The following is a 23,713-nucleotide window of genomic DNA, read 5'->3' on the forward strand; positions in this document are numbered from 1 at the left end:
CAACAACACTAAATGGTGGGGAAGATGTGAAGAACCGGACCACTCATACACTGCTGGCGAGGATATAAAATAACACAACCACTGAAGAATACAGTTCGGCAGTTCCTTAAAAAAGTAAGCATGCTACTACTATGCAATTCAGCAACTGCACATCCTGGCTTTTGTCCCAAAGAAATGAAAACTTATGTTCACACAAACAGCTAAAAACAAATGTTCATAGCAGAATTACTGTATAGCTCAAACTGGAATCAGCCCAGATGTCCCCCGACTGATGAATGGTTAACCAATCGGTGGCACAGGTCTATCATGGAGTCCTATTCAGCAATAAAAGGGAACAAACTATCGATACATGCACCAAATTGAGTGAATCTCCAGACTTACATCAAACGAACAGCAGCCAGTCCCAAAAGGTTACATATTGTATGTTGTATATTTCTATTTCTAGTTCTATAACATGTTTTAAATGGCAAAATTGTAGAGAAGAAAGAAGCTAATTTTTACTCTTTGTCAGGGGTTAAACATAGTTGGGGAGTGAGGGAGATGAGGTGGTAGCAGGAGTAAAATTGGTGTGGTTACAAAAGGCAACATGAGGGATCATGAGGTGTTGCACGTGTTCAGTAGCAGAACTGTGCTGGTGGGGATACATGAAGCTACGCAGACAACATTTTTATAAAACTTACACACACACACTCACACACACACACACAACAGTATAAGGAGAGCTTGGGAAATCTGAATGAAATTGATGAATTGTATCAATGTCAGTATCCTGGCTGTGACAATATGCTCTAGTTTTGCAAAATATTACCATTAAGAGGAAGTGGGCAGACAGAATTTTCAAGAGATATCTCTCTGTATTATTTCTTACAAGTGCATGTGGACCTATAATTATCTCTTTAATTTTAAAATAGGTATACTTAGTTGGAAAAAAAACCAAATAATCCTGATGAGTTTCCAGAACTTTGGCAATACTCTTAATGGATAAGCATCTTTATTGTGTAATTGGGGTGGGAGCAGGCAGCATGAACAAAGCCTCTGTTTACTACCATGAATAATTCTTCATCTTAAGTCTTATGCAAGTCTAGAAGAAATCTCTAAAGATCATCAAATTTGTCTCCATGCTTTTCTCAGAATTTTAAGTGTAAACTGTATCAGATGTTAAGAATCAATTTCCACTCATTCCAAAACTAATAGATAAATCTTAGGGTCTTTGAAAGCTCTATTTCTGCTAATTCTTTAAGTACAGATGTTAATTAAATTCTGTAATTTGGATGTTCAGATAAATACGCTATAAAGCATACATTAAATGATAAACTATCATTAAAAGTTACGGAAAAGGGGAGTAGAATATAGAGTTATTACATAGCGTATGTAAACACAATTATTTGCTGATGTGAAAATGCATGATAATACCTTCACTGCTACATTACTGTCCCAGGGGATTTTTTTCCCCTCTTGTCTAAGATCTAACACAATGGAAATCAGTGAAGTCAGTATGTTAAAATTGGTGACTATTTAGTTGGCTTCGATAGCAATGCTGATATATGTATCTTTCACACATTTGTATAGCCCCAATATTTAGCACATGTAAAGTTTGCAAACCACCTGTCATTTTCAAGGAACATTAAAGCACAGACAATACATATTTTGCTTCATGTGAGGTTTCCTGAGGTCTTTCTGCTCAAGACGAGGGATTGAGAAAAAAAACATTTTATTTCTTCTTCCTGAAGCCTCATTAAACTCTAAGAAGTATTTAAAATATATAAATACTTTGCAAATTAAAGATGGTAAGTTTTGCTCCCAACACAAAAGACATTTTAGTAAGTTCCTCAAAGACAAATTATAAATGAAACGTTGATGACTAATATTGAAAGACAAAGGAAACTATATCCTTAAACACGTGTGGAAGAGCCCTGCCATGCAGGATTTTGCCTTGTCCTGCATATTTCCTGAAAAGCTTAGGAGTCAAAAATGCTAAGTATAATGGAGGGTAGGGGTGAGATGGAGTTCTAAAACATAAAGGTAAATGGAAAAATTATAGAAAAGTACTTGATGTCTCCAAGCAGAACTCTCAACAGCCAACCATTAACCTCTCTGAACAAAAGTGCACATTCTTGGAAAAATTAAATGTAAAAAATTTTTAAGAAAAACTTAAGATGTCTGAGACAACTAACAAAAGGAGATAGTGATGAAATTACCTCAAACTCTCATCATCTGTCTCAAGGTCTTTCTCATCATCTATCTCAAGGTCTTCTGTACAATGGTAGGGTTTTCTGTATCTCCATCCTAAAAGGTGTGAAGTAAATATAGCCTATCTATAGTTAACAAGAGTAGGAATAAACATGTCGGTATTCTACATATTTTAAATAAAAAGACAACCAAGGGAAGAACTATATAATTACTGATAGATGACATGGGAGAAACGGGAAAAGAGGTAGGAATATTATAGTAGTGGATCCTCATATATTGATACTATAGCAGGAAATCAAGATAAAGTCTAGTCATGTTAAAATAAAAGAACTAAAATATTACAGATTACTTTTTATCTGTAAGAAAAGCTATGAGAAGGGAATGGAAGGGAAAAAGAGGAATATCAATTTTATGATAACTTTTTGTACCATTTGCCTTTTTTCCCTATGTACATGTATCAGTACGTGTACATATCAGTACAAATAAAAATAAGCATATTAAAATAATAAAGGTGTTATGAAGACATATATGTAGAGAAAAAAATACTTGGGCTCATTTAATTCCTCTTTTTAAAAGAAGAATTATTCAAGACCATGAGATTAAGCACATATATGTTACATTAAGCATTCATTTATAGATGTCAATTTCTAAAACAAAGTAGCAATTTACAACACAATTAAAGATTCTTGTCACTTTATTCAAGGTATCCTCATGTATCACTAGTAAAATGAACCTAAAGACCAGTAGTTCTGAAAGATAATTTAGGATCATTTTGGTAGCTTGAAAAATACTGATATCAGGGTTCTATTTTCAGACTTAATTGATCGGATGTTCACCCTGGGCTTGAGGATTTTTAAAAACTTCCCATCTAATTCTAATATTCAAAGAAGGTTGAAAACTATGGGTATCTACCTTATGAATATTTGTCTTCTAGTAATATATACCAGATCAAAGCTTTGTTTTTAATACATTAACCCAAATGTAGGATTTTCTGTACCTTCATTCTTGTTATTTTAACATTTCCTTAGTGTCTGTAGACACTAAGGAAAGTGCAGCTGTAAAGCACAGAATAGAAATAACTTCTAGGCAAATTAAGAGCTCTCCGGAGAGTCTTTAGTCCCTCACAGCTGTACTGCACTGACGCTCCACCCACCCCAACATAAATATTTACTTAGTGTTATTTGTGCCGATAATCAATGTGTAATTAGATATTATTTTACCCTTCCTCATCTCAATGTTTATAAAAATAGTAATAAAACTAAAAACTCCTCATGGTCAATTTAATTCAATGGAACAATAATAACAGGGTTCAAAGAACAAGAATAACAATGGCAATGCCAGAAGAAGAAAAAAAAAAACAGCATGGGACCATAACATAGGTCATATTTAAGAGGGAAATGTAATTTCAAGTAAAATACCTATGTCTCTCTTATAGTATTTCCTTTCTGCTTAGTGTCCTCCTATTTTAACTAAAAGTAGTTTCTATTGCTTTGAACACTATAGATATATTTAATACTTCTTATAATTTTGATATAACAATAGAAAGAACCCATGCATGCAAAGCAGCTAATGAACTGAACAAGCAATTTACTGAGCATACAAGATGTTCTAGAACAAGTTTATGAATCATTACTTTTAGCTTTATACACACACACACACAGATATATAAATATATATATATACAAACATACATATACAAAGTTGGTGGACATTGAAGTGAATTCAAAAAAGAAAGAGTGATCTATATTCAGAGTCTCTTTATTTTCAAATAGAATGAATGACATTTACTATATCTTGGTGACACAATAGGTAAAATAAAATAATGAAATAAAACAAAAGTCAAATATATTGAGCTTTCCCACACAGTGTGCCCAATGTGTGTGTGCATGTGTGTATAAATGCATCTTTTATGGAATCCCATCTTATTTCACAAGCATTGATACCCCATTGTGAGACTTTGGTAGGAGACAGTTCTGCCTCAATTATGTAAACTTCAGGAGCCAGACTGCATCTGCCCCACTTGGCCATCCAGACCACTGACACGTGACTTAGGCTCAGGCAACATACGCTCTCTTGTCTGGAGCTTTGAAACGTGACCAAGTGACACAAAGACCAAGGGACAGATTTGATATTATTTGTAGTTGTGTTATCAAGAACAGTAGCAGTGCATATTGAGGACAGAAGTGTCAATGGCAATCTTCTGACTCAACTGTCCCTGGCGTATCAACTTGGCTTCATTTATAGCCACTCAACTTCCCTTGGTTCCTGCTCTAATCCAACACTGACTCACTGGCCTTTCTGCCAGTTCTGTGATCTAGCCAATAATCATCTGGAAAGTTACTTTTACACTTAAGTTACTGAGTCACATTCTGTTGCAGTCGAGAAAATGATTTACTAAATCATGCCTTGAGGGCAACACCCACTCACACCTCCACAGATACAAACGATTTGAACAATAAAAATGCCTGATGCCTGAAACCAAGGGGAAGAGAGCCAGGCTTGACCCTCCCAGTCTTCATAACCTTCCTTACATATTCGAATCAAGCTTTTAGATCCACAGTGTTTAATCTCATTCTGTCTGCCTATAATTGTATGTGACCTTCACAGACTCATACTTTTGTGTATATTATGCACATGGGGCTAGGTTTCCTATCTAATCGGTCTAAACCTGCATCGTCCAACATTTTAATCATAAATTGCAAGTAGCTATTTAAATTTAAATTAGTAAAACAAACATTCAGAACCTTAACTACAATAGCCACATCTGAAATGTTCAACAGTCACACGTGGCTAGTAGCTACCATAATGGATAGTGAAGATATAAAACGGGACTATAATTGCAGAAAGTTCTGCTGGACAGCTCCGGTCTAAACACATTATGATAATTCAACTTTCCCCATGGTTAAATCAGAAATTCAGACTTAAGTTATTCAGCACAGGTTGACTGCCATTAATTCAGTATGTGCTTGAACAGTAGTCCAATAAGGCTCAAAGAAATTATGCCTTCTCCATAAAATGAATTTATCTTATTATATATATGTGTGTATATATATGTATATATATTTGTTAACTAATGTAGATTTGTTTCAACAATAGGACTCTGATTCATAGAGAAAGTAGTACCTAGAAATGGGAGGCTTTAAAAGACAGAACCTAAAATGTGGATCTGAAAAATATTTGGGCACTTAAACTCTCTATCTAGCTGCAAGCAAGGAAATCCTTTCTATAACAGAGCATAGAAACTGATTGAACTGTTGCCTGCCAATTTTGGGACTCGGGCTTCACATACTTTCTGAGTGTGCAGCTGTAGGGGATTGGCTAGAATCCTAATTGCATCATTTGTATCTCTGATTCTGCCTTTGCCTGGAATCTGTTCTACTCTTCAGGTATGCAAGCTGGCAAATCAATTCCCATATTAAACTAGTTCCAGATAGTTTCCTTCAACAGCCAGCAGGGTATTACTAACCAACATAGACATGTCAATCACTAAGGCAGATGAGAAGAGTTCAGGATGAGTAGCATTTTGAGGAATACCTAAATTTTTAGATGCTATGGATTAGTAATGGCTAGAGGGCACCAACTAGATGTTCTGAAGAAGATGAATAGCTCTATTATGAATAAGTAAAGACTACGTGGATTCATGTTAATTTACCGCCTCCTTCTCTATCACTACTGGATCCTCTTGAATATGGGCCAGCCTCCTGTAAATAATAAGGTTCTTCAGAGAAAATAACTTCCTGGGTAAAAAATTAGCTGTGGAAATACAATTCTCATTTTTTTAAATATTTTATTGTTACCCGTTTTTTAAAGCCACTTTATTGACGTATGATTAAACCCAAAGACTATACATACTTATACATGCGTACTCCTTGAGGAGTTTGAAAATAAGTATACATCCATGAAACCATCACCACAATCTATGCCATAAACATATCCATCACCTCTAAAAGGTTCCTCCTGCCCTCTTTTGTTGTTGCTATTACTATTATTTGTGATAAGAACACAGCATAAATTCTACCCTCTTAGCAATCTTTTAAGTATACAATACAGTGCTATTTTATTCTCACTCATGCTTCAGATTTCGTCGATCACTTGCTCCTCCTTGAGATTTTTCTTCCTATTTATCGACTCTAATTCCATTTCTGTCCCATTGTTTCTAAGTCCTCTTGAATTTTATTTGCAAACTTTAGATCGAGTTTTCTCTTTTCCCTTATAACATTTTGTTCCACAGAATTCCATTCTGAGCCAGAAGTCCATGTATGTTTCCCTAAATTTTGATGCAGGGCTTCAATCACCACTTAAACCCCAGTATCTCCCATTTCTACCCTTTAGCCTGCATCCTTCCTCCAGTGTTCTGCATCTCTCCATACCTGCGCACCTGCATGCCCACGAAGCACCTGGGACGTAGACTATCCAAACCTAGCTCCATCACAGTCACTCACAGATGTGATCCTCCTCTACTCTTTAGCTGCCGCCCCCCAGTTTAAGGAGGTGCCTGCCCAACATCTTCAAACAGCCCTGCATCCCCCTTTCTCACTCTCAATAGATGCAAAATCTTGTCAATTCTACATCCTAAAATAAAAAGGTTTAATCTATTTACTCCAATTATTCTTCAATTACCAAATGCAAGTCTAGATTTGTGCAATGGTAAAGCATCTTCTCTGCCTTCAAACTTGTTCTGTATGTCTCATGTCACTTCACACTTGAAAATCCTTCAATTCATTCCCAAACACTTGGAGATAAACTATATTCTCCTTTGAATCTCCAACCAGCACTGGCCCTCGGTGGCCTGTCATGCTGTCTAGCTTCAGCCCCACTTCCACTTCTCAACATGTGATCTGTGCTCCAACTGCTGTACTTGTATATCCTTAATTTCTACTTATATATTTTTGATATGTCATTCCTAAAATTCCAGTGCAGTTCTCTCTTAACCAATATACTTTACCTGTCCCATTTTCTATTGATGGCAAAATATTAGTTCAAATTCTTCCTCTTCTGAGGAGCCTTCCCTAAATGGAGCTAAGTTAAGTATATTTCTCCTCCCCTTGCACCATGATCCACTATGTTTAGCACCTCTACTGCATCACTAGCACTGTGATGTTATCATTTGTTCTTGAAATCACCTCTTCTTGCCTTCATTTCATTAATTGTTGAGATTGTATGTTTCATTAGTATAATATCCACATTTAGCACAGTGTATGGCATGCTGTTAGTTTTTTAACAGTTGAATTTACGTTGAAGCAGTAACTTTCAAAGTGAAATAGGATTCTTGCAATCATCTCATTCATTCACTTCTTTAATGTGCATAATAAAACTTTGTTCTGAAAGTTTGGATTTACCCAGGTCAAAAAATTACATAGTAGAAAAATCAAGGCTACCTGTCCAATGTTCCTTCCGCTACTTCTTGCTACTTATATATGTGTTGCAAGTATGTGTCAAGTATTGCCCTGAGTCGATAATACATTATACGGTCCATAAATATAGTATCCCTTAAATCATTATGGAAAAGTAAATAAGCAAACTATGCTTTATTGCCCCCTTTTTTATGCTATATTAGCTCCTTTACAGAAACCTACCTTTGATTTTCCTGAAATTCTTTTTCCCTGCAATTCTGTTGCTCATATAGAAAAGCGATTGCTTAGCAACAAATATATTGATGCCACATCCTTTTCTTCTTAAAGTCAACAACGTCTTCACATGTCTCTAAATATGAAGCCCACAGTTCTTTATTCCAGAGACCCTGTAACATCTATGTCCTATTGTGTCTAGCCTCATCTCTCTCTTCTCTACTGCTCATTCCCTAAATTGGAGTTACCCGGTCTTTTCTTTGACCCTCAAATACACAAACTCCTTCCCATCTCAGGATCTTTATATGTGTTACTCCTTCATAATGGACACTCCTCCATTCTCAAACGTCATACACAAGCATAGCATCAACTTGGTGTGATTAGCTCCTATTCATTTTTCGATCCTGGCCTGTTCTTCCTCAGAGAGTTCTTCCCTCACCCCCAATCTAAGTTTATCACTACACACAAGTACAACATACTTTCAAAATCCTCATCACAGTTTATAGTTGAATATTTATTTGTATGAATGTTGGCTTAATGTCAATGTCTCCCAAGATACCTGCTTCATTCACCACTATATACACAATGCCTTGTAGAGTGACGAGAACTGAGGATGTATTCAATAAATTTTAAATGAGTGAATATGACCTAGTCTTCAACCTTTGTCAAAATAAACTCAGCTGACAAATATCATGTGATATTGCTTATGTGAGGAATCTACAAAAAGGATACAAATGAACTTATCTACAATACAGATATAGAGCTACAGATGTAGAAAACAAACTTATGGTTACCAAGGGGTAAGGGGGGGAGGGATTAATTGGGAGACTGGGATTGACATATACACACTGCTATATATAAAATAGATAACTAATAACGACCTACTGTATAGCACAGGGAACTCTACTCAACACTCCGTAATGGCCTATGTGGGAAAACAATCTAAAAAAAGGGTGGATATATGTATATGTATAACTGATTCACTTTGCTGTACACTTGAAACTAACACAATATTGTAAATCAACTATACTCCAATAAAAATTTGAAAAAATAAATAAATAAACTGAAATCAAGCTATGGTTCCAAACCAAGCAAACCAAAGAGAAGACTATATTAAGTTAGTATATTTTAATTTTTTTATATTTTATATTATTTTATTTTTAGCATAGAATAGGATTTCACGCCCTATACCATTCTAATGTCTATAAATATAGTGACAAATAAACCATATATAGAGACTTCCCTGGTGGTCCAGTGGTTAAGAATCCACCTTCCAATGCAGGGGACATGGGTTCGATCCCTGGTCGGGGAACTAAGATCTCACATGCAGCAGGGCAACTAAGCCCGTGTGCCACAACTACTTAGCCTGCACACTTTAGAGCCTGTGCGCCACAACTAGAGAGAAGCTCGTGTGCCGCAACAAAGAGCCTGCGTGCTGCAACGAAAGATCCCACATGCCACAATTAAGACCTGATGCAGCCAAATAAATAAATAAATAATAAAAAATAAAAGCAGAGATGGCTAAAACATTAAAAAATATATATATATAGGAAACATAAATAATCCGAGAGGAAAGAAATTCATTATATTTCACTCTGTGATTCTTGTAACAAATGCCTGGTATTTTCTTTATGAAATTCAAAAAAAGTAAAAACTAGATGTATTTGAAGACTGTCTAGGCTCAACTTCAAACTAAATGCTTTTGTTATGTGAGGTCTGGTGCAATTAAATGTTCAGATATTCATTGGATAAAAATCAATAAAATAATGAAACATTTCCTGAGAATAATCTAATACCTATGTTGAAACTATTCATTTCCTTAGGGCCAATACACATTGAAATAAATCAGTCCACAATTAGTTATGAAGTACAATATGATTTTTTGGAATGCATATTTCTACTCTTTCACATTTTGGGAGTATTTGGATTTTCATTTTACTTCTGCATGAAAATAGTGAATCATGGTAAAAAAATATTATTTATATATAGAAGAAATATTAAAAAGATTATCTAATCCAAAGATTGTTTTTGTGTAAAGAAAAACCTGACGTAACATATGACAATAAAAATGGCAGACAAAGCTAATAAAGACATCTCTTACTATAAACAATTATAAATTATAAATTTAAAGTATATAACTGAGACAGAAACATTGAAAGGTAATTCACTGGAGAAAGGAAGGAAGAGAAGATTTTTACCAGGAAGGTCATTTGCAACTGGCAGATAGTCAGATGCCTTTGGGGAAAATTAAACTGGATACAGGCCATGAGCACGAAGATTTGGTTTTACATCTCCTAGAGATTAGAAACTATGACTTTCAGTCCCTCAAGGTATAAAATTAGAAAGGAGATATCTGAACAAAGCAAGACTACTTGAAAACAAACTCCATGAAATGAAAATTAGACTATCTACCCACTAGCTTAAAAAAATAGCAAGGAAGCTTGTGGCCTGTTAAGAGCTCTTGGTAGAAAAAAAGTTTCCTGTGATAAATTGAAACCCAAACTTGCAGCCCAGAAGAAAGGTATACAAGATTTATTTTTGTATTGCTAGTGTTCTTTTGTTGCTGTTTTCATTAAAGGTATGGATAAGAATCAATAGTTAAAAATTAAAAATTAATATATATTTAACTGAATCACTTTGCTGTAAACCTGAAAATAATACAATGTTGTAAATCAACTACACTTCAACTAACAAAAAGAAAAAAAATGTTAAATAAAAATAAAATTTATTCAGATTTATGAAACCAATTTGTTGTCAGGAAACAAAAAAATAAGTGACTCTCTATGGATATTCCTCAAGCTATATTTTAGAGAAATCCCATCAAAATCCTCATTCCCACTTATCACACACTATTGAAGACAAGTGAATATAAAATTTTAAAAGGCATACCAGGATCAAATCTCCATGACTGTGGAGAGACAAAAGAAATATGCAAATTAATCAAGCACAAAAAGAATAATAAAATTTGAACAAGATTTTGAAATAGGTGGCTTGCATAATTAAAGTCATAATTGAAGAAATAGAGGTCAAAATGAAAGGAGAGGTCGCATATAAAAAGGAGAAAAGGAACCAAAAAGAACTAAAAATTTAAAAATATATTCAAGGTAATATTTGTGTTTAAGTCAAAGAATATACTAACTATTCAACTTAGTTGAAGAGAGGATTAGAATGCTAGAAATGAATCTGAGAGAAATTATATCAAATAGAAGTTTTAGAATGAAACAATAAATGAGGAAGAAGAAAATTGAAAAAAATAATAGATGGGATGCTATATTTCTGTAAAGTACAAAAATCCTAATAATTAAACAGAAAATACTGATTTCAGTCTGTTATGGATTGAATTTTGTACCAACAAAATTCACATGTTGAAATTCTAACCCCAGTACCTTATTTGGAGATAGGATCTTTATAGAGGACTGATGTCCTAATGAAAAAAGGATATTTGGACACAGATACCCATATAGTGAGAACACCATGTGAACATGAAGACAGCAATCTACAAGCCAAGGAGAGAGGCTTGGAAAAGATCCTTCCCTCAGAAACTACAGAAGCAACCAACCTTGCCAACATCTTGATTTGATGCCCAGCCTCCAGAACTCCAGAACTGAGACAATAAATTTCTGTTGTTTAACCACTCAGTTTATAGTATTTTGCTATGGAAGCTCTGGCTAATTAATACATAGACCAGTAAAAATAGAAAGTCCTCTGCAAGTCTGGGTTTTTTTTGTTTTTTTTTTAGGACAAGATAAAAACCTTTATTTACAAATCTTCAGCACCTAAGCACATTAGTAAGTCTACAGACAACAAAAGACATAGAGATAATCCTGAAATCAACCTAAGAGAAAGGGATGAAATTTAAAATGGAATTTCATCAGATTTCTCATTAGCAAACATAGGGTCCAATATAAAATATATCTTCAATAAAGTGATAGTGAAAAAACTCAACCTAGAATCCTATACACAAGAAACAATCCTTCAAATAAAGAAAGAAAGGAAGCTTTTACTGCTTTCAGGCTAAATAGAAAAATAAATAAATAAGTAAAGGCCATATATAGGCAATAAGTAAATCAAACCAGGAGAAAGAACAGTGGTAGACACAGTAACAAACAAAGATACTGGTAAAGTTGGGTAAATCTAAGCAAGACAATGTTTAAATGACTTTAATAATAATTAAAGAAATCTGGAAATTTCTTTTAAAAAATGAGAAAAGAAGATGCTAGACAAATATAATATGAAAAAGGAGAAAGTGATTAGTGTTTAAACATCCTAAGATATTCATATTGTTTAGGGTAACTGTACTGGTATCAAATTTAAGCTTTCTAAAGTACCTGTTAAAAAGAAATCGGCTCATATTTCAGTAAGAAGTAAACTGAACCCAAGAAGTTTGATATAGAAGCAAAGGCAAGTAAAAAAGTTATAAAATATGTTAAACATATAAATAAGTATATACTTTATACATTAATACTAACAACAATAACGATAAGAAGAAGAATGAGTGATTGGGTGGCTTAAAAACAGTTTGGCTAGTAGGCATGTAAAAAGTAGAAAACACAATAATGTAATCAAAATGTGGTCATTCTACGTCATCGTATAGGAGGTTGATAGAGACACTAAGTTTTGACGTGAAGTCAAGAATGCGCAAAAAAATTAAGAACGAGCACAAATATCAAAAACATACAACATAAAACTTTCAAACCAGCAGAGAAAAATCCCAAGAGAAGTTATTATAGTAGAATAAAAGGAGAAAAAAACAAAACAACAAACAGAAAACAGAGTGCCCATAAAATACAAAATAAATTGGTAGTAATAAGTCCAAGCATATTAGAAATCAAAATAAACAATGGAATAAAATCATTGCTTAGAAAAATAAATCATCAGATTGCATTAAAAAACTTAAGTTTAAAAGTCATTCGTGTGTGGATTATAAATGACACATGTAAAATGTCATTATAGTGATGTAATAGTATGGACAATATACTCAAAAACATTTTGATCAAGAAAAATGTGTTCTATGGGTGTCAATGTCGGATCCAGGCTGGCACTATTGCCACTTTGCACTGGATAATTCTTCGTTGGTGGGGGCTGCCCTGTGTGTTACAGAATGTGTGGCAGCATCCCTGGCCTCTACTAACTAAATGCCAGTAGCACCACATCCCTGCTTGTCGCAACCAAAAATCAGGTCCACATTACAACTTTCAGGGACCCTTGGCCCTTTTGCCTTTGTGGGCCTTTTTTTTTTTTTTTCCAATTAAAATGATAAATTCTATTTGCAGTTGCATTTATATAAAGACTAATATAGACAGCTATATTCATGTTCATATTTTATTCTGATTTGAAAACACATTATGACATTTTCCTGAACCCTTTAAGGAGCCGTAACCATAGTGATTATGCCAAATGAAACGAACAGACAATTTATCAGGGGCGAAAAATGCGTCCAGACATTGCCAAACACCCCCAGGGGTTAAAGTCACCTCTGGCTTAGCACCATGGATAACACTCAAGCCCACATACACACACAGACACAAGTGGGTGCATTTGCACAGTGATAAAAAGTTCACGAGGTGAATAAATGCATACATTGTGCCCATAATAGGTATTGCTTTGTATTGATGATGTTTAAAATTTTTCTGGCGTAGCATTGAACAACACTATATATAATGAGTGTTAATGCTATTAATTTCAACATTTTTAAACAGTTCAGATAGAATGTCACTCTTCTCTAAAAGTAAAATTAAACTTAGTGAAATCTGATCTCTTAAAAAAAAAAAAACAGGTTCTATATCACTACAAATTAAATGAAATATATGCAAAATCAAATTTCTCTTTTATGCACCCAATTTCTTTTAGGACTGGATCTAAAGAGTTAAATTTCCATGATGACTATTGAGAAATTTCTATATCCATAATGGAACTGTATGCTATGAATTAATTTCACATGACATCATGTCATCACATTGTCACTTGTGTAAAATTCAAATGTCATGTTTTGATACAGGACGTTTTCCATTTCAAACAAGTTATGGTAAAAATATTCATAAAATTATTGTCTTTACAATATCAGATGACAATTGGGACCTTTTCTTGCTGTGTGTTTAATTTTTAATTCAGAGTTCACGATGACATTAAAGCTATCTTTTCTTTTTCTGAAAAGCCTGAGCCTTCCCATTCCTTCATACATGATTTATTCTCTCTTCAACCTCAAAATCATTTATTTAATTTGCAGCTACAGTACTTCATATTAAAAGAGATTTGAAGGTGCTCTTTTAAAGAAAGAAAAAAATATAAACTAATGGCAATAACAGTGATGATGAGAGGGGAATTTCATGCACTATATACTAGAAACTGACTTTCATTAAAGAATCAGATATCTTACAATTTGTTCTTTGGCACTGTCATAACTAATCCCCCTTCCCATGAAGAGATCACTTAACTGTTTCGAGCATCATTGCCTTCTATTACTTGAGGAATTTGGCAAGATGGTTTCTTAGTTCCTTTATACTGCTAGAATTCCTTTCTTACCCTCTATATGCTTGTTGTTGTTGTTGTTTTCATAAAGCAAATTGGGAATAATTGCCTAGAGTCTACACTTAGCTACTCACACATGTAGGACATGGGTAAAGAGGAGAGTGAGAGGTAGAATTTTAGTAACTAAATTCTTCATAGATGTAAGCAATATCTTCTCCATGTTACAGTTTATATCTAGAAAAAATTCTAACAGTTATAAGAATATACACCATAAATGAAGGGAAGTGAAGACGGAGACTATAATTCATTTGTTTATCCTGAAAAAAATCTAAGTTCTTATTAATTTTTATTGTCAAATATATATTTAATGTCAATATAGCCCAAACCCTAATGTAACATTGTTAATAGATTAGGTACCTTAGCCTAAAACATGCTACTAAGTAGGAACACAGTTTTTGGTGTCTTACCTCTTGTTTATGATTTTTTTATTCTATTCTCTTTAATTACTAAATAATGCAATGTGGATAATATCTACTTAAAGATATACCGAAGTAAACACAGAGTTTCCTTTATTTCTCATACAAGAATTCTTGGTTAAAGAAGTCATCCTCAATGTTTTTAAAATGAAAATAATATGTATTTATGGAGCAGAACACCTAGCTAATCGCAAGCAATTATCACTTGAAATATATGAAGCTCATCTCCAGCACTTGTGTGTTAAAAGACATTATTTCCAATGTATGTCCTTAGTTAAGTTCTAATAGTTACACATATTTAAATATTCCTAGCATGTACCATTAAGAGTCAATATACTTTGCAGTTACAACCTGCACACTAGGATATATTCTACTGGTAAATATGAAACATATATGCAATACAGCCAGTAGCTAGTGTCCAAAAATAAGAAATCATGTGTATTTTAAATTATAATTTCTGATCTCTAAAGTAAGCAATTCCACTTTTACACCATCTTTTTTATTCATTAAGTAATATTTTCTAGTATATGTAATAAACTGTAGATATTAATACCTTAAGAATGCATTTTTAATCTAATTAATTTTAGTCACTAATTCTGAACACCAAAATCCTCAAATTTCAGAGGAATCCAAACCAAATAAAAATGTAGTTTCAGTCAAAGGAATGCTAAGAATGATCAAATTAAAATAATACATTTCTATAAAGCAAAAATTGTAAACAAAGTCAAAAGGCAAACGGCAACTGTGAAAAAATTATTGGTAACATCACTGGCAAAGAATTATTTCATCTATTATGTAAATATCAAAAGTATAAGTTAAAAAGACTAACAAAAGGGCCTGAAGCGTCAGTTAGTAAAAAAGGAATATTCATATCCCTTCAACTATGAAAAGGTGATCAATTTTACTCATAATAAGAGAAATGTAAATTGAAAGTACACAGAGATGCAATTTTTCACCTATAATATTTGTAAAATTCCAAGTTTTACAATCCTATCTGTTGGCACGGCTGTAGAGAAATATTTATTCTCATACATCAAAGAGGTGCAAAATTCACCACCACCTATGGAGGAGGATCTGGTAACATCTACCAGAATTAAAGATTTATTTATTTTTAAATGAGAATCCCACTCTGGAAATCTCTCCCACAGATACACCTATATGTACGCTAAATGATGTGTGTAAAAGGACATTCATTACACTACTGCATGTAATGCAACAAAACAATAAAAACAAAAACACCAAGTTGATAAACAGAGATGAATAAACAGAGTTTATAAACAGAGATTTTTGTCTCAATAATTTCAAATAATTATCACAACCATTAACATGACTACAAAAGGCTATAGTTTATGGAGCTCTTTCCAGTGAATTACCACATTTGATCATTACAATAGGCACTGAGGTAGATTCTGTGCAAATGAAGATGAAGTAGTCCCAGAACCTGCTTTCAAAGCATTCACAGTCTACTAGGTGAGGCAGATATCTCAAAGAGGGGTTCCAAATATTTTCTGGAAATGTTCATTAGTAAATATTTTAGACTTTGTGGACTGTAATTTCTCTTGCCACTACCTAATTCTACCATAGTAGATTGAAAACAGCCATATACAATATGTAAATGTAAGTCTGGCTGTATTCCAATAAAACATTATTTACAGAAACTGAATTTGGATTTCATTTCATTTCCATGTATCACAAAATATTATTGCTTAAATTTTTTCAATAGTTAATTTTTTTTTTTTTTTTTTAGTATGCAAGCAATACCAGCACATGCAACTAGATGAATTTGCACACAGGCTATGGTTTAACTAACCCATAATCTAAACTATAAACCAAACTTTATAACACACTTGAGTTAGTAACAGAAATGTCAAACAGTATTTCTCAGCATTACGTGTAAGGAAACAGAAATGCAGGGAATTAAGACACTTGCTAGTTGTAATACAGATAATAAGCAGAGAAGCCTTAACTCAAACTCAGCTCTATACTCACTAATCATTACTATCTCATGAAGGCAATGAGTCTACTCTAATGCTAGGTGTGATACATGGCCTGCACTTAAGGATGTGTGTGATATTTTATACAAAATTATGTTCTTAGTTATAATGGAATTCATTCAGCTCTGTTCAATTTTGAAAATAAAAACAGATTAAATGGTCTATATTAGTTTTTACATAATTTTTGGAAAAGAGAGAACATTTTTGTTGTAAAACTATAATGACATTACCATAATTTTTTCCAAGAAGAGAGGACTTACTTGCAAACAAAAGTCCTTTCTTTCCAAAAAGAAAGGACTTACTTACTACTTATAGCTTCCTTACTCTAATCTTTCAAGTATTTAGAAAGATCTTTAATAAGTCCATGAGGTTAAATCCGTGAGATATATTCATACACTAGTTTTGGTATTTGATTTCTCATGGCCATTACACTCTGAAAAAAAATTATGGATTGTCAATTATATTTATCTGTATATATGTATAATTATATATATATTTTAATGGTGAGATGGTGTATGTATTATACATGTATATATAGTTATACTACGTACCATTAAAACTGCCGTATGTTCATGGCCTTAGCCTCATTAAAAAAAAAAAATCTCTTCGTAGTGAATAATGCATATTGACCAATGTCAACAAAATAAATTCCCTCATAATAAACCCAATCACTAAGAAAAGTCAAAGAAAATTATTATAAAAAATATAAAAGAAATTGGTAAGTATCAAAACAGTTTGGCTTGAGCTCTTATCAAATGTTTCAGATGTTGTTTTATAATGTGAAATATAACTATAGATACACAAAATTACTATCCAGAGATCAAGGATGACTGGAAACCAACTTATATAATTCATGTAGAAAATATATTATTTTAATAACAAATATTGCATTGGATTATTGTATGATTATTATTTTGTATTGTATGATTATTATTTTGTATTATATGATTATTATTTTGTTTCTGTTGACAAAATTCCTGCTGGAATTTCAGTGACAGAAGGGAGTAAAGGAGATAATTTTCAGCTCTTTGGAGGTACTCCCGTCTCATGCTTATAGTAACTGTAATGATTCTATCTTCTATTCAGGAACACTTTGAAAATATATGGCTCTCGTTCATTATGAATGTATTTATAAGTGTGAAATATAAATTCTCTTCTCTAATAAAAATAATGGAACAGGAGGTTATTATAAGTACATATGGATTGTTGAATTTTGCAGGTTTTTTTGAACTGTCACAGTTGTGTATGTACATATATATGTATGTAGGTGTTTATGGATGTATGTATGTACATGTGTTTGTACGTATGTAGGGGGTTATGGATGAGGGGAATGAATCCACACAATCAAGTTAGAATTGCTCATAAAGGCAGATGAATATTGAGTAGAAAGATTATGAATGAGTGAGGGGCCCCAGGTCAGATAGGGAATAGGGGGGCCACACCTTTGGGTGTGACCCTTTAAATTTGTCTGTTAATACTACAACAGAATGGATACCGATTTCCACAGAACCTCCACAAAGGAACAGATTCACAGCCCTCACCACCTCCTGATGGCTAACAAGCTCTCAACCATATGTTCATTGGCACCCAAGCCCAGAACGACTGTTTGCAACTAATCTACTGATTGAGCTTTCATTTTTCACTCAAACTAGGTGACCCACTAAAAAATGAGAAGCTATCTGATCTTTCCCTAACCTTTTCTAGCAACTTTTGTTTCCGTTTTTTAGTTAAAGTGACAATAAATATGCATAAAATTTTTTTAAATAATATATAATTTTTCCTTTTGGTACTCTACAAAGGAAACATTTTTCTGTTCCTTTTTTGTTTCCCTCCTTTTCAAGGATTGAGAGGATTATAGGAAAAGGATTTTGAAGTTCATAACAAAAATAACTTTATAGTAATTCAATATATTATGTTTTTACTTTAGTACATTTATCTACATTTACTTCATGGAACAGTCTGTAGGAAAAAAGCATAGGATGAATATGAGGGGTTTTCCTTCTTGTTTTAATATGCACATAAGAGAATGATAGAATTGTTCCAGATCTTTTTTGTGTTTCACATTCTGACTCCGTAGCTCCTGCCTTGTATGGAAAATATAGCTGCCACCCAGTCCATGTTGGAAGAGGGGCAGAACAGATGGCTTGTACTCCTGTACTGCCTACACATTAGGGAAGCACTGTGGCTTGGATGGAGTACTATTTTTTTTTTTTTTTTTTTTTAGTACTAACAGTGTTAAAGTGAAAATAAATAGTCAAGCAGGGAGGCAGAAGTCACTGAGCCTGCAGTCATAAAGATTCTACTGCTGTGATTGCTGCTTCTCCCATAGGTACTGAACAAACCTAAGTGTGCCTGCTTCCAACAATCAGTAATCTATTGGAAGGTCTCTCTACTTCCCACTCTATTCTTCACCCTGGAGCCTTGACACGTGCTTAAACTGTCCCTTATTACTGAGTGCACAATTTCCTAAAGGGTTTCACAAGCCATTAAATTGTCTTGTCTGCATTTCTGAGAGAAAGGGAAGTTGGTCTGAAGTTACTGGTCATTTTGTCAACTTCATTCTTTTGGGATTTTAACAAAACCTGTACACCCAGTTTATATTTAATCTATATTTAAATATATCGATATTTGTATGGAAATTAATTTGGGGGATTGGAAAAATATCCATGTGTTTTTAAAGGCTGACATAAATTCAAATACCGTCTCTGTAACAGTTAGCAGAAATATATTAGATGCCGTATATAGTGTCTTCTTTTTAGCCTCATGTGCAATAGCAATAGATTAAAAAAACTGTAAGTATCAACATACCAATAAATGACACGGTGAATTCTAATATATCTTCATGGTAATAAAGACGAAATAACTGAATTGTGTGTTTAATTAAGTGTCTCCATTTTACATGAGAGAACAGGAAGAGTAATATGCTGGTAAAGAACATTCAGCCTAGTCTGTACGGACCGATGTTTAGGGAGATGTGACATGATTGGTGAAGTTCATTTTTTCTAATTATTATTTTAAAATGTTTAGAATAAGAAATAGCATTCTATAACATAATTCACTTAAAGTGCCATGTCTCTTCAAATCCAACTGCAACTCCACCCTCATCCCACCTCCCAATTTCCCAGGAGAGGAAAAAACAAACCAATAAAGAAAAACTTACTTTTCCAACATATTGTGGATCTGGTCCCATGTGTTCTTCTAAAACAAAGAACTGATTCCAAACCCATCCCCTTTTGGGACGGTGGTGGACTTCGGTTTCACCTTCGATGTGTTTGGTTTGGTTTCTGGTCCCCTTGATGGAGCTGTGTTGAGCAGTTCCATAACACCTCTGCACAAAACAGAGACACACGAGGACTGGACAGATGCAAGATGTGCTCGTAATTTTCATTGTAAGATAACTTTCCAGTTCACAGTTTTCTTCCTTTTCCTTGTCAGCTACAAATGCTTAGTGAGCATTCGAGAGAGAAGCCAAAGCATCTTTTGGAAGGACAGTCCAAATTAAATTGTTTAGCGTGTCCATGATTTAGCTGTCCAGCAGGGAAAGGTCAGACTACATTTACATCCTGAAACACTTGGAGAATCAAAGCTGTAGTTGTGTGATCCTAGGTCTTCACAGTTGGTGAACTGGGGCAACCATTTCCTACCTAATCGAAAGAGAGAAAATTATATACATTACAAAACATGGCAGTTTTAAGTATTTGCTCTGAATGCAAATTATACTGTTTTGCAGGGTGATGATGATAGGAAAAGAACACATGCAAGTTCTTTTGGAAATAAACACAAGCATACATACACACAGCCAGGCATAAGCCTGCACGCTGCATTTTTCAGGGACATACATATTTGTATTTTTAATTCTCAACTATATATGTATATATATAATTGAACATATATATTAATATATATTATATATATATATCGTTTCAAAGAATATATACATAGAAACAACAAAAATGAAGCCCTAGGGAGTGTTAAAATGCTCAAAAATTGACCATGAGTATGTGCCCAGACCTGAGTTAGTATGATCTCTTACACTACCTGATCTATTAGGGACTCCACTCTAAGTGCAAATTGTTTATTTGTTTTTGTGTTTATTTCGCTTTTGTTAGATGTGATACAACTTACTGCACATTGTGTACATCGATTTTCTACTACATATGACTCACACAATTTCAACAAAATACTCCCTAGGGTTGAAAAGTTTTCACAAACTATCACAGCAATCAAGTATGTACAGAAATTGTTTAGTAAGTAAAATAGAAGAAAGAAGATGGCTGAAAAAAATGTATGTCACTGAAAGTTACTCCACGCTTGGGGATAAGATTGGCACAATTGAACATGAGTAATATTAACAACTGAATCAGAGCTTGCATGGGTTTTAATAGGCCTTCAGATGATGCTCTAGGATGTGGTCTTTACCTCCAGGCAAGACAGTGATTCAAGCTTGGGAATGACACTACACAAAATTCTAGCGACTATGCCAAGAGAGGTATAAGGAAGAAAAGGATGGTGGCAAAAAGAACAGAGGGGAAAATATTTCGATTTTCAAATAAGGAATGCTGAGGACTTGGACTTAGGTTTTAGTACAACTGGACAATAAAGTAAAACTTGAGAAACATTTCTGGAAGACAAAAGACAGGATTTGGGAGAGAAAAGCTTGACTAAGATTATTAGCTTATTGAAAACACATAAAACTGTGTAGCATGTTTTGCTGTATGTTTATATATGCATGTTTCAACATGTGTTTAGAAAAAAATATAATGACTCAAGATTATAGCTATCCCATCTAGTAAAAAAACATTAGATGAATCACTTTCTCACTCCATAAAATTCACCCTTGCAAATCAGCACAAATGGAAATGTAGACCTAAATGAATTGCAAGGTGGTTGACATGAAAATATAAATGATTTAAAAAACTGAATATAAATAATCAGTCATAGTATAATTCTTCTATTCAATTGAGAAAACTAAGTAGGGGATGGAAAAAAGACCCAGAGCAAGGTGGTTTTCTCTATCAGTATCTCTCCCCATAAATTAGGGTTAATAATAATACTTACCTCACCAATTGTGTAAGAATTATACTGGATTTGAACTGGGATTTTATTTTAGTCAGCTGGCAAATATAAATTAAAATGTATAATATTTTTTAAGGGCAAAGATACATTTTTCATTGATTTAAATTAAAATGACTCAAAAACTTTCCTAACATATTAAAAAAGAGCAATACCATTTTAGCTCCAACATTGTAAGAGCAATGGAAGGAAAGTCAGAAAACAGAGGCTTTCTCTTTTTTTTGACAATTTATTTACAATATGCACTTATGTGAAACATCTAATTTTGAGTCTCAATTTTCTCATTTGCGATGAATAATTGATTTTAATATTTGCTTCAGTTCACTGAATAAATTATCTGGATACTTTTAAAGTTTTATTTTTAATTTATCAAAAGTTTTGTAATTTTCAAGTCGCAGATCTCAAAAAAGAGACTTTAACTAGCCTTTCTTCTAGAAATCAAGTTGATTAATATATAAAAGGTGTTGTTTTCTTAATACTTTTACACCATTTGGTGTGATTTTTAAATGAAATTAACATCTTTGCCTTTTATGCCAAGTTATTTAACAAAGCATAATTCATGAGTAGAAGATGAAGAAAGTGTCTTTTGTAATGCATTACAGATATGTAGAATGAGTGTTTTCTTTACAAAAATGATCTTGAATGGCATCCCCAAAATACATAAATGCATTTCAATCTACCTATGCATTATATGTTTATGAATCTCTATTATGACAATTATGAGAAGTGGTAAGTAAGGCTCTGTGGAACAAAAAAGCAAACGTAAACATCACTACTGTACTTTTGAAAGCAATTTGATATACTACATAATGAGAGGACAGAAATCCAAATGTGAAAATCGTCTACTCTATATCAAGAAATCCATCCCTGTATAGGTTAGAATTAAAATGCAAAAATAATAAAATAAACCACTGGTTGAGAATAACATAATAAAAATATGTTACAGCCATTTTCCTTTTTTTTTTTTAAACTAAGCAGCATGCAGCCTTCAAACACCCTTCCTGCTTTCCTGGAACACTCCAATATATGAATTCTGATAAACAGAGACATAAGCATAACACCTAGGGACCAGATACTTCTTTCTTCTCACCTTTCAGTTAAAACTTGCACCAATGACATATGCATATTAATTACAGGCTCCCATACCCTGGAGCAGATGATGGATGGATGTAGGCAAAGATGAGACATTATTTTTCACAGCAGCGGTAAAGGTCTTAAGACCCAGATGTAGCCCTGGTGAGCTCAGCAGCCATGATGGACAGAGTTCAGTGGCAGCTGCATGAATTAAGGGTCACTTTGGACGTGCAGTTTCAGTGGCGAGTACCTGACATTGTTTCTTACTACCTAACTTCTGTTTGTTCCTACTTCTTGCCAAACCTGATTTTTAAGGCCTCTCACCAATTTTGACGGCTACATAATATTCTTCCAATAAACTGATTTGTTGCTTTCCTTGGCCAAAGTTGGCTTTTGCTGTTTGAAAACGAAAACATTCTCTTATAAAAAGCATTACTCCCATAATACTCTAAACACAAAGTTCCTTCCGAATAATGCATTACCTGCACTAATGTGTAACGCAGACCTCTCTCCCCGTTGCAGTACCTAATTGTAGTGATTCAATGCTGCTTCCAGATACTAGTCCTCTTGCTTTTGTAACTACTCCCTCTTCTGTAGTAGAATTAATGACACTGTACTGAGTTAAGAGACATGACCTCAAATGCTCATTCTGTAGAAAATATCAGTTTATGAGCATTTTATTCTCTGAGCTTCACATCTCTCATTTATGAATAAAAATTTTTATTGGATTATCTTTAAGCATGTTCAGTTAATTCTTTGAGTTTATGATTTAGTAACTGTGTATCATTTAAGACTTTTCTTATGCTGACTTATGTGAACATCACCCAAGATTCAACGATCAGCCATTTATAGCTTATAAGTATAGTCATTC

At 33.6% G+C, this 23,713-nt stretch overlaps 1 protein-coding gene across 7 annotated transcripts in view; it reads right to left on the minus strand.

Annotated features, from left to right (window-relative positions):
• Positions 1–23,713, minus strand: part of CDH18 (cadherin 18) — a 993,557-nt gene that overhangs the window by 307,869 nt on the left and 661,975 nt on the right. For all 7 annotated transcript variants that reach the window (XM_007188233.3, XM_057541771.1, XM_007188232.3 and 4 more), the window contains one exon: positions 19,856–20,339. In XM_007188233.3, the coding sequence (XP_007188295.1) occupies positions 19,856–20,083 (228 nt within the window). In that variant the 5' untranslated portion in view covers positions 20,084–20,339. The remainder of the gene's footprint in view (positions 1–19,855; positions 20,340–23,713) is intronic.

Source organism: Balaenoptera acutorostrata, chromosome 2, assembly GCF_949987535.1.
Source record: "Balaenoptera acutorostrata chromosome 2, mBalAcu1.1, whole genome shotgun sequence".
Taxonomy (NCBI): Eukaryota; Metazoa; Chordata; class Mammalia; order Artiodactyla; family Balaenopteridae; genus Balaenoptera; species Balaenoptera acutorostrata.